Source organism: Pelecanus crispus, chromosome 8 (assembly GCF_030463565.1).
Source record: "Pelecanus crispus isolate bPelCri1 chromosome 8, bPelCri1.pri, whole genome shotgun sequence".
Taxonomy (NCBI): Eukaryota; Metazoa; Chordata; class Aves; order Pelecaniformes; family Pelecanidae; genus Pelecanus; species Pelecanus crispus.
The window spans coordinates 46389762-46402125 of NC_134650.1; the positions used below are offsets into that span (position 1 = coordinate 46389762).

Below are 12364 nucleotides of genomic sequence, written 5' to 3' on the forward strand. Positions count from 1 at the left end.
CCAGTTGATGGAAAAGCTGGCGTCCCACAAGAATAGCCCCAAACAGCCAGAGTGTTGCGTAACAACAACATTTGGCTGTTCCCTTCTTTTTTTTTTCCCATCTTACTTATTTTTGTATTAAAGCCCGAGAACGCTGTAGCCTTAGCTGAAGGCATGGGTACCTTCCCAGACTGAGAGGAAACCTTCCCCGCGATTCCCCACAGCGGGACCAAGACTCTACCACTGCAAACACGTCTCCGTGGTTGGGAAGTTGCGGCCACGGGGAAGAGCTCTGCTGCAACGCCGCTGCCCCTCGAGGGCCCTGCTCTCGGGGCAGACCCACAGCAGAAGAGCCCATTTTATTCCCCTGCCCGAGCCGCCCGCAGGGAGAGGGCTCGGAGAACAACAAAGCCGCTTCTTATAATTTTCAATCCAGTTGAAAGGTCTTTAAAGTTTGTTCAACAGTGACAGAGTCCCTTTGAACTTAGTATCCACAGAGGGTGCTATTAAAAACAAAAACATGTTTACCAGAACACAGTATCTGAGATGGAAAACACTGCAAATACTGCAGGAAGTTTAAAAAAAAAAAAAAAGAAAAAAAGAAAAATCCACCTGGGATGACTTAAATCCCACTCCCCCTGCCATTTTTAGCCAGGAGCATTTTGCAAGGCTGAGCAGGGCTCGTTCCCGTCTCAGCCGGGAAGAAAGTTTCTCATTTAGAAAGAGGAACCCAACGGGTAAGGAAGCGCCTGCCCGCCGGCTCGTGCATGCCCCTGCCCTACCATTTAGCAATCCTTGCGGGATGCTATTCCGTGAACACCCCTAACAACTGACTGCCTGCGAGTCTAAATACTTAAAAACAAGCTGAGAAGAGCAATAATTGAAAGGGGGTTTAGTACAAGGACCAAAGGACTACGGTGGCACAGCCATCACTTGCAGAAATAGGCAGCTGTGGCTCCACGGTTGGACTCAATGCTCTTAAAGGCCTTTTCCAACCTAAATAATTCTGTGGTTCCACTGACACGACCATTCCGGCTGTATTTGCAGAATACTGTCATATGAAATCGATTCACGCGGTACCTCGTTTAACTGCAGCTACTGTTTAGGAAAGCAAAGGCACGGTCGCTGTGGCTGTATGCGTCCTTTGTGGGACAGGTTTATCTCTCTTGGCGGATTGCACCAGGCGTGACCGATCATGGGCTCGAGAGAGCACAAGCAAACAGAGAAACAACAGAAAAATCCCACATAGAATCATAGAATGCTTTGGGTTGGAAGGGACCTTTAGAGGCCACCCAGCCCAACCTCCTGCAGTGGCAGGGACAGCTTTAACCAGAGCAGGGTGCTCAGAGCCCCGTCCAACCTGGCCTGGGATGTTTCCAGGGATGGGGCACCTACCACCTCTCCGGGCAACCTGTGCCAGTGCCTCACCACCCTCACACACACCCATGCTGGGAACGATGAGAAATTTTCTGTGAAGTCTCTGCTGCTCCCCTTGCCCTCCGTGACACATCTCATTCCACATTTGAGGAAAACGAGCAGCAAGGAGGTCTTTCATGGGGGTGTATTCTCTCTTTTTCCATACCCAAATCCAGCTGAACACGGCAAGCCCCCGAGGGCAGCCGACACTCCTGGTTGCTGATCCGAGTTACAAGCTGTCGTGCTGGACAGCAGATGCTGCTAACAGCAGTTTCACCCACTGGAGTGAAAATTACTTTAGTTGTGTTTTCTTGATAAAATAAAATTCAGTTTTACCCCCTTACTCATTATCTCCCTAACCTCCAGGAAAAAAATAACCCAGCCTCTTACAGCCACGTCACCAAGCTCTGGTAGAGGGGAACTATTGGGGTCAATGAATCAGGGATAAAAGAAATCAGGCTTTTGAAAGGTAGACTTTGAGATGTGAGCTGTGCCTGACCAAATTCAACATTTTTGTCGTTCTGTGCTGGTACCTGGTTCAGTTTCTTCCTATACCTCTATTGCCATGGAGACGCTGGCGAGATCACCATGAAACATATGGTATCAATGCCAGAGCCAGCGGGTTAGTACAAGAGAAAGATCTTTAGCAGCAAGTGAAGAATCAGGAAAATTCATCAAGAGCAAGCGAGTTAAGGATTTAATTAAGATCGGTTAATTAATAAAACCAGTATTTCTCAGTGTGACATCTCCTCTTTAAAACCAGTGTGGAAGGTTCACCAAGAGGATATTGCGTAGTGATGGATCTCCATCACTGATGAAAGTCATTTAAAGATGTGTCCAAACCAAGCAACCCCCACGCCTTTGGGAGAGTTGCACCTATTTCTGAGCTCTCTGTGGCTTGGACTTGAGCGCTAATTTACACTGGATTGAGGTGGCTGAGAGTTAAAATCCCTTTCCTTTGCATCGTGAGTAATTCTGCTGGTATATATTAGCACTGAGAGCCCCTACATTGAACCCAGGCCCTGCAGGAAACCCGCCCTGAGACCATTACAGCCAAAAACCCGCAGACCGAGCGGTAGGTGACAGACTGAGGTTCTCTCGATGAAACAGGTCCTGCATAAGCAGCGATTTCCCATCACTACCCTGCCAAAACATCTCAGCCTTCAGCTGGAAGAGGATTCCTAAAATTGAGTTCAGGTTTTACGGTTCATGACCTTATTTATGCAAATGCCTCTCCGCAGGCACTGGATCCGAGATGCTCCAATTCATTGCACGTAGGTCCCTGAACAGCCAGGCACTGGCCTTAACTTTGGGTGCTTCTGCGCTGTAGATGTACCCAAACCAGCTGCGAGTCTCCACAGGTGAACTTAGCTCCACAAGATCTCAACGCTAACGCGTGTAAAGCAGCACCTGAGCTGGCTTGGGTATCTCTACACTGCGCTGCCATGGAATAAGCAACCTGATGGCAAAGGTTTTCAGCGTCCTGATTGTCTCACCTCTTCCTCCTGCACTGCCTCAAAGCAAAGACGTGTGGTTGGCGAAGCAATAGCAAAGAGCTGCACGTAGACACTCGTTGACATAGCCACACACGCTTGAACAGAAGCTGCCAGCTGCTATAATACATGCTCTTTTTTTGCTAAAGAACTTCTTAAAAGGACAAAAAGCATGTGCTAGTACCATTGGTGTCCTTAATGCCTCTTCATCCAAAATAACTCTATGCTAAGAGGGGAATCCAGTAGAAAGCATTAGCTCTTAGAGGATCCCGGCTTCCAAACAGCTTAGTTTACAAAAATACTGAGGAGAAACAGTAGTTCCACAACCCATTTGCACAAAGCACAAGCACAAAGATGATCTGTAACACAGACTGAAGCAGCTCACTTGTGGGAAAAAGAAGCTCTTGATTTCCAACTATCACTGTGAGCGCAGAGGCATTATGAGCAAATTGTTCAAGAACTGCAGTTTTGCTGAAAAGGTGATGCTTTTGACCAAATAAAGCAACATGTTCCTAAGAGGGCAGTTTTGATTACTTGGTAACTAGTGGAATTTTGGGTGGGCTCAGGGGATGGGACCGCACCACTCACAACAGCAAAACAAGATTTCACATGTGGATCGTGGTTTTGTGCTCAAAAGAGCACTCCCTGGACGGGAGGATGTTGGTGGGGGCATCTCACCAAGCCAAACCTGATGCTGCCGTTTTGCACGAAGAAGGAACAGGTCCCCCAGTCCCTGCTTCTTAGAGCAAAACAGACCATCTACAGCAGAGCAAGATTAAAGCCAGGCTCCAGCCATCCAGGGACATCTGCCCCTTTCCACACCCCCAGACCCACTTGGTCCCATCTCCACTGCACGTTCTAGAAGAGACGCAGCATAACAAAGGGCATGGTGACAGGCAACGCGCAGACAGACCCCAGGGAACCAGCCAAGGGAATCCCACCCTTATTTTCTCTTTGCAGATGGTTTAGGGGCAAACGTGAATCACACCGAAGGCAACGAACGGGGCCATTTGGAGAGCGTGATGTTGCTCATCCCATGCTGGATGATAGCCTATCTACAGCAAAACACGGAGTGGACAAGCCAAGGAGCTGGCCTTCTGCTAATTGCAATTCCCTGGCTTTATCAGGAGGAAGTCCACCCTCAGGCCTGCACCTGCCCCAGTGCTAATTCACAGGGCCACGGGATGGGCATTCTGGTGACGAGCATCCTGGAGGACTGGCTCGATAGCAGGGAGATGGCTTGGATCGGAGAGTTAAAAGCCAGGCAGTGGCAAGGAACCCCGAGTGCTCCTGTCAGGAACACAGCGAAAGGCAGACGAGGCCTCCCCACATCGTTTCTCTGACGCTAATTCTGCTCTGCCTTGTCTCACCTAAGTCCCTGCCAGTGGACAGAGTCCAAAGCGTCCAGCAGCACGTATTTTGGTGTGAGTTTGTGTGTGTGTGAGCGTGTGAGCCAACATCAGCCAACCTCTGCTTCCCGACCACCCGTCCTTGGCCAGGTAGAGCAGGTGGCCGGGCTCAGGACCACCCTGCGGCTCTGTGACAATCCCAGCCCCAGACACGGGCACATTCCTACAGCTGGCAACACTCAAAGTGGGCTCGCGAGCAGATCTGCCATCGGCCGGGGGATCCCAGACCCAAACCCAGTGAGCCTACACAGAACTGAAGTACAGCCCTCAGTATCACACACACACACAGGCTGATCGGACAGGCAGGACCACTTCGAAGCTGCTGGCAGGAATTCCTCCTCCTGCCCCACGTTCGTACCAAGAACTTCTCATCACAGGGTTGCTCATCTGCCAGGCTAAAGGGTGGCGACGGAGGGGCTGGAGGAGGCAAGGCAGAGCCGGGGGCATGGCGTCAAGACACGAAGCAGCTCCGACGGGGTGCTCCAGTGCCTAGGTTTCGTTTACGAGGGATCAGAAGCGTTTTCTCCTTGTGTCGTCTTAAAATAATATTGTGCGTTTCCTCGAGCTGAATGTCTCTGCTTTTCCTGCTTATGATTCTTGCGGAACCACTTCCATCAGTTTCTGGCAGAGGACTGTTGCGGAGTCTGTGGGGAAGAAAGCAAAGTACAGGTCAGGGATCACACGCAGGGGCCCAACGCATACCTTGGTGTGGTGGGCTGGCCCTGGCTGGATGCCAGGTGCCCAGCAAAGCCGCTCCATCACTCCCCTTCTCAGCTGGACAGGGGAGAGAAAATATGACAAAAAAAAGCTCCTGGGTTGAGATAAGGACAGGGAGATCACTCAGCAATTACGGTCACGGGCAAAACAGACTTGCCTTGAGGAAAATTGGTTTAAATTATTGCCAATCAAAACTAAGCAGGGTAATGAGAAATAAAACCAAATCTTAAAACACCTTCCCCCCACCCCTCTCTTCTTCCCAGGCTCAACTTCACTCCTGATTTTCTCTCCCTCCTCCCCGCAAGCAGCACAGGGGGACGGGGAATGGGGGTTGGGGTCAGTTCATCACACATCGTCTCTGCCGCTCCTTCGAGGGCTCCTCACACTCCTCCCCTGCTCCAGCGTAGGGTCCCTCCCATGGCAGACAGTCCTCATGAACTGCTCCAACATGGGTCCTTCCCACAGGCTGCAGTTCTTCACGAACTGCTCCAGCATGGGTCCCTTCCCCGGGATGCAGCCCTCCAGGAGCAGCCTGCTCCAGCGTGGGTCCCTTCCCCGGGATGCAGCCCTCCAGGAGCAGCCTGCTCCAGCGTGGGTCCCTTCCCCGGGATGCAGCCCTCCAGGAGCAGCCTGCTCCAGCGTGGGTCCCTTCCCCGGGATGCAGCCCTCCAGGAGCAGCCTGCTCCAGCGTGGGTCCCTTCCCCGGGATGCAGCCCTCCAGGAGCAGCCTGCTCCAGCGTGGGTCCCTTCCCCGGGATGCAGCCCTCCAGGAGCAGCCTGCTCCAGCGTGGGTCCCTTCCCCGGGATGCAGCCCTCCAGGAGCAGCCTGCTCCAGCGTGGGTCCCTTCCCCGGGATGCAGCCCTCCAGGAGCAGCCTGCTCCAGCGTGGGTCCCTTCCCCGGGATGCAGCCCTCCAGGAGCAGCCTGCTCCAGCGTGGGTCCCTTCCCCGGGATGCAGCCCTCCAGGAGCAGCCTGCTCCAGCGTGGGTCCCTTCCCCGGGATGCAGCCCTCTAGGAGCAGACTGCTCCAGCGTGGGTCCCTCCCATGGGGTGCAGCCCTCCAGGAGCAGCCTGCTCCAGCGTGGGTCCCTTCCCTGGGATGCAGCCCTCCAGGAGCAGACTGCTCCAGCGTGGGTCCCTCCCATGGGGTGCAGCCCTCCAGGAGCAGCCTGCTCCAGCGTGGGTCCCTTCCCTGGGATGCAGCCCTCTAGGAGCAGACTGCTCCAGCGTGGGTCCCCACGGGGTCCCAAGCCCTGCCAGCAAACCTGCTCCAGCCTGGGCTCCTCTCCCCACAGGGCCACAGCTCCTGCCAGGAGCCTGCTCCAGCGTGGGCTTCCCATGGGGTCACAGCCTCCTTGGGGCACATCCCCCTGCTCCGGTGTGGGCTCCTCCCCGGGTGCAGGGGGATCTCTGCTCCCCGGGGGCCTCCATGGGTTCAGGGGCACAGCTGCCTCCCCATGGGCTGCACCAGGGGTGCAGGGGAATCTCTGCTCCGCGCCTGGAGCACCTCCTGCACTGACCTGGGAGGCTGCAGAGCCATTCCTCTCACACATATTCTCACTCCTCACTCCAGCTGCAGTTTGTGTCCCGGTGTTTTGGGTTTTTTTTGTTTCCCCTTCTTAAATATGTTATCCCAGAGGCGCTACCACCATCACTGCTGGGCTCAGCCTTGGCCAGCAGCGGGTCTGTCTTGGAGCCGGCTGGCATTGGCTCTATCGGACACAGGGGAAGCTTCTAGGATCTTCTCACAGAAGCCACCCTGGTAGCCCCCCTGCTACCAAAACCTTGCCATGCAAACCCAAGACACTTGGTCTCGGTTCATGACACTCTGCCTCAAAAGGGCTGACCCATTTGCCTCCCCACTGTGGTTCTGAGTGAGATAAGTCCAAATACAATTTAAGAGTTGAAAGCAAATGAGCTACTCTCTACTCACGCCCAGAACTTAAACATGTAACACTGGGAGCTTTGCTCCTGCAGCAAGGATGCTGTGCTGCCCCGAGACAGGCTCCGGTACTTCTTGATGCCAGATTCTAATTGCGTGGTGATACAGTGACTATGTTTGGATGCCAGAACTGCAAGCAGCCAAAACTGAGTCAGGCACAATAGCGGGAATGGGCATAGAAAATATGAGCCAATACTTTTACTTCCAATTTGGAAAACCTTGGCTGTATGTGCACACAGCTTCTTTAAAGGCTCGAGTACCCAGCACAAAGCCACTCAGCATATTGAACCCAGAGCCGGTGAGGAGCAAAGGAAGCATTTCAGATGCAGATTGGCACAGGAAAGGTGCTAAACTGAAGTAACTTCATTTTTCCACCCGTGAGTTTCGCTGGCTGGTATCCAAGCACACCTGTGCTTTCTGCTGCTTCACTGGCTTCTTGGAGATCACAAGACAGTCTTGCGAGGCAAAGCTAACACTAATTCTAACTACACACAGTGTCAAACTCAGATCAGTTGGAGGTGATCAAATTATCTGCAATTGATGAATATACACGTGTGTTTAAAGTTCATATGTTTCTAAGTGGACATTTGCAGGATTATCATTCTGTGTTCCCAGAATACTGTCTATATTCTCCTTTCAAGCCTTTGGTGGTGGAAAACAATTAATATGGTAATTTGCCACCCAGGCACTGCAAAAATGGCTTTTCCAGGAACTGAGCCTAATACTCAGAATAAAAAAGTGTGAGAGAGACAGACAGAGAGAAATGGGGGGGGAATAAAAAAAGAATACAAGTGCTGAGTGCTGTTAAAAGCCTTTTCTTCATAAAAAGCATCCAGCTAAGGCTGGGCATTTCTATTTGTCTGCTTTTCTAGGTCAGCCTGTTGTATGAGAGCTGGGAGGCAGATGGTACAGTTTAGTTACTTGGACAACACGGATTGACTTTCTTGATTCAGTTGTTCAGACAGAGGTTCCATGTGCCAAGCATGGCCTCTCCATCCCTTCAAAACACACCGTGGTGTCATGTCAGCTGTTGGAAAACCTTATATAAAGATACCTTAAAAATCAGCCTCGTAAGAGAAAAGATCCAGGGGATTTTCCCCTCCCTCTGCTCTGCTGCCACATGTTGATGCCAAGGAGTGCTTTGACTGGATCAGAAAAGTTAGCGCTGGCTAAGCGATGGATTGGGACCAATTCTGAATTTTCAGCAGTCAGATTGAGGCCAACTGTGCTCAGCCTGTTATGCTGTTACTTCTTTTCCTTTCCTACACCAGCAGAAAGGGATTCTCTGCTGACAAAAGGCTTGACGCTGTGCTTTTACAGGAGGCAGAAGAAAGGCAGCAATGTGCTCAGCGAATTACGCTCCACTGCATAAAAACAACCTGTTTGCCAAGATTAAAAAAAAAAAAAACAACCAAAAAAACCCCAACACATGGCATTTGGCTCAAACTTTGCAATTATCGCAAGTCAGGGTGCGTTTTGGGTGCTTGGTAAATAAGGTAATCATCAGATTAAAACTTGTTACCGTGAAAGAAGAATTGATCAGAGCCAAGACGTGGGAAGCTTCCACTACACGAAGGAGAGCCAGTGCTACTAGCTGTAGCATGCTCACCAGGAAGCTACTATTTTTGGAGTGAAAGCCAAGGCTGCACCCTTGCTCTTCACTGGTAATACTTACAGATGCCTTGGAGAACCCACTTGGGCTTGTTTTGCCACCAGACTCCGAAGAAGTAAACAGGGATCCCACTGAAGATGATTGCAAAGCCAATCGCACATTCCTTCGGCGTCATCCAGAAGGAAACAGCAATGAGAAACAAGCAGGCCAGGGTGAAGAAAATGGGCAGGCAGATGTTCACCTAAAGGAGGACCCAAAGAACAGGTCAGAAGTTGTATCAGGGGAACAGGGTACATTTGCCAGTGAAGTTTATCTAGGTGTACAGCCCGGGGAGGGAAGGAGTTCATGTTCCACCACGGACCCCTACGTGGACGGTGCTCCTGTCTGCCCCAGTGCTCTGAACAAGGGGACCATGACCTTGAACTGCCATGGGGAAGGTATCGATTTAGGCAGTGCTCTTCATCAATCCTGGAGAAAACAGGCTAGCACCTAACACGTACATTTAAAACCAGTAGAACAAAGCATGGAAACGTGGCTTGCCAAAGCCATGAGCCTTTCTCAGCACCCTTTTTTTGACCCCAATCCCGTATTTGAATGATTGCTTATAAAAAGCACCTCTACCAAACAGCAACCACAGCACAAGCCATAGCTTCTTCACAGCAGTTTCTCAAGGGACTCAGCTACACTGCTCTGAGCAGGGCGCCCACTGAGAGAAGCCCGGCTTTTAGAAGAAAAAACAAAAAACAAAGGAAACACCCTGCAAAGAGTTACTTTGGGAAGGCGCTGGTACAGGTCTGAGAGTTTGTTTCTCTCTGGCTGCCTGTTGCCTGGCAGAGACCTGAGTGTGCTGGGGGATGAATGAGAAACATGCCTGTAAGGAAGGCAGACATGCTTGCGGCTGACATGATCTTGGCCTCCTCCCAGATGGGACACGGTACTGCCAAGCTGGCCAAGGACAAAGAGAACAAAGTTCTCATCTCTGCAGGCGTGGGTTTGTCTGCTTTATTAAAAAACTATTTTAAGTGAATTCCATGATGGTACAGTGTTTCACTGAGAGCCACAGCCTATGATTTGTCCTGGGGAATATGTTTGTCATTGAGAGCTTCCTGCTGGGGTACCCCACCCTGCACCTCTGACACCCAGAGCCTCCTTCACTCTGATGTCCCCACGGCCACGGGAGATCTTTGTCCTCCTGCATCGATTTGCATTTGGCAGATTTCTGTGCAGCAGGGACACCTGCATTAGCTACAACACAACATTTCCCCTGCACGCTTGCAATCCCAGTCCCTCTTCCGAACAGGACACACAGCCGTACTTGCTAAACCTTCCCCGGTGCTGAGAAGGGACTCGGGGAGGACCCACCACGCAATTACCACGCTGCTCTCACCTTGATGGGCCTTTCCAGCTCTGGCTTCTTGTAACGCAGCCACATCATGCCGATGATGGCCAGAGCCACGCACAGCCAGTTGAAGAAGCTGAAGAAGTTGATGACTGAGAAAATGTTGTTGGAGAAGGCATAGAGCAGGGTCATGATGCACTGCACCCAGAAAAGAAAAGCCATTAGCAAAGGGAGTAGGCAAAACCATGTATGTTACAACACTAAATACAGGTATTTTAGAAGAACTGTCTGCCAGGAAAGAATCAGGTTGATTATTTTTTACTTATTTAAGCTATTTTCAATGGGTGCCTCAAGCGATTTCAAAACAGAAGTGGAATATGAGGATATGATGAGAAGGAGGAGGGTCTATCCTCTCCTGTAGGTGCATGCAGAAATGGCCGTGTCTGGACATGGTGCCCAAGTAGCCCCGCTCCAACCACTCTGATGGGATCCTACCCCCGACCTGTTTCTCAGTAGCAGGTCCATGCTCATCACCACAGAGCCAGGTGCTTACCGTAAAGACGAGGGACGGCACAGGAGTGAGAAGCCTGGGGTGAATCATGGACAGGATTGAAGGCAAGTGTCCTTCTCGGGATCCCACGAAGAACAGCCTGAGGTGGGGGAGACAGAGCTGTTATCACCTCTGCAACCTTCAGCCCTGGGCTGGGGTTTGTCTTTAGCACAAAACAAGTGAGGACAGCCCAAGCTCAGTGCAGGTTTTCCACCTTCATGGCACCTTGCATGATGCCAGCTGTGCCCTTTTGCTAGTCACTGGTTCGGGAGCGGGGCCCTCCAGGATCAGACCCCAGCATGGGGTGTTCTGCACGTACACAGTGGAAAGTCCCTGTCTTAGAAGGAAGGCTGGAGACGGACAAAGAATGCAAGAAAAGATGTATTCATATCCTCCTTTCCAGAGAGAGCAATTAAGTGACTTTGCTAAGACAACCCGGGAGATGTGTGTCAGAGCTGGAACCATCTCAGTCCCCGTCCTGCCCCGTCCTTTCTCCCCTTTCTGGAGGGATTCTCAGCCCTGAATTTTCATAAGTTTCTGCTTTTCATTAAAGCCACTTTCTCAGGCAACACTGAGCCCCAGGCCTGTGTTTGTTTATGTTCTAATAACTTCAACAGGACTTTGCCTGAGGAACAGAAGACTAAGACCACTGAAAGGGTTTCCTTTAAACTGGATATGGTTTTAAAGTCTTGCTTTTTTTTTTTTCCCCTGCATTCCCCACATATCCTCCAGACCCTTTAGACTTTGTGTCTACCCACAGCCGCTCTTTGGAGGGCAACTCCAAACGAAGAGGCATTAAGCGTGACTTGTAAACAAAAAGCACAAAATTGAGCAAGAAACCTACCGGGAAGAAGTGAAGAGAGATCCATTAACGGATCCAAAGCACGATAAGCCAACAAAGACAGGTATGATCCAGGACATGACGCCAAGGTGATAGTTCCCAAAATCCTAAGCGGTGGATAAGAAGACAGTCATTTCACACCCAGAATATCCAAAAGAACTCACAGCTGCCTACAAAGACTTAATATTTGTAGAAATCTGAACAAATTACACGGCTTAGTGCTGAACCTGTTATGGAGTTTTCCATATTGTCATGTGCTGCTCCTCCTTCCTGATAAAGCATATTGTGGAATTGCAAAAAAACATCAGCAGAAAGCCCTTCCCTCAGAGTCAGGACACAACATTATCAGAACGGCTATCCAAAAGTTCAAGACCAAAGGGAAACTGTGAGGAGACTCAGACACGCAGCTATCACCGACTGCCGAGTAAGGACCCTGGGACACAACCCCTTAGAAACGCAGTGACCTGGCGTTGTAGTTTTATATCACAAACTGACCTTGCACTGCTTCACTGCAGTTTTATGCCAAGACTAGATTGATTTCAAGACTTGCAAAGGCACACAACTAGAGCAATGCAACACAGGCTGGCATCTCCAATAACTCAGCACTGTGTACGTGCGGGCGGGAGCGGGGCTGGGTTCTAACCCGAAGCATGGAGCGCTGTCACCTGAATGGCCCAGACCAGCTTATCCTGGACTGGGAGATCCCCCTCGAAGCACTGAGCGATCCTGGTCACACTCAGTTTGCAAGGCCATACCATGCTGCTCACTTCTGAAGCAACCAGGATTTCTGACCGCAATGGCATTTTAATTAATAGAAGTATTATTTTTCTCTCTTAATTAAAACAAGGAAGATATACAAAGAGAACAGTCTAGTTCAGTATTGACTGAATGACCTTTTCCCATAAATACCGTGCTCTGGTAACTGATGATAAGTCATAAGGCCAGCAGCAACCTTGCATATTTACAAATTAAGAGCAGCGTTACCCGTCTGCCCACCCTTACTGTTGTCTGTGATTAATCCCAGTTGGTATCACACTGTTCTTCCCTGCTCCCGTCACAGTTGCTC

The 12364-nt window shown here is 50.7% G+C and overlaps 1 protein-coding gene across 1 annotated transcript in view; it reads right to left on the minus strand.

Moving 5' to 3' along the window:
- Positions 1-1322: 1322 nt before the first annotated feature.
- Positions 1323-12364, minus strand: part of SLC7A5 (solute carrier family 7 member 5) — a 41170-nt gene continuing 30128 nt past the window's right edge. The window contains exons 6-10 of the mRNA XM_075714982.1: positions 11302-11405; positions 10461-10557; positions 9956-10105; positions 8632-8809; positions 1323-4941 (exon numbers count right to left, since the gene is read on the minus strand). Coding sequence (XP_075571097.1) covers positions 4886-4941; positions 8632-8809; positions 9956-10105; positions 10461-10557; positions 11302-11405 — 585 coding nt within the window. The 3' untranslated portion in view covers positions 1323-4885. The remainder of the gene's footprint in view (positions 4942-8631; positions 8810-9955; positions 10106-10460; positions 10558-11301; positions 11406-12364) is intronic.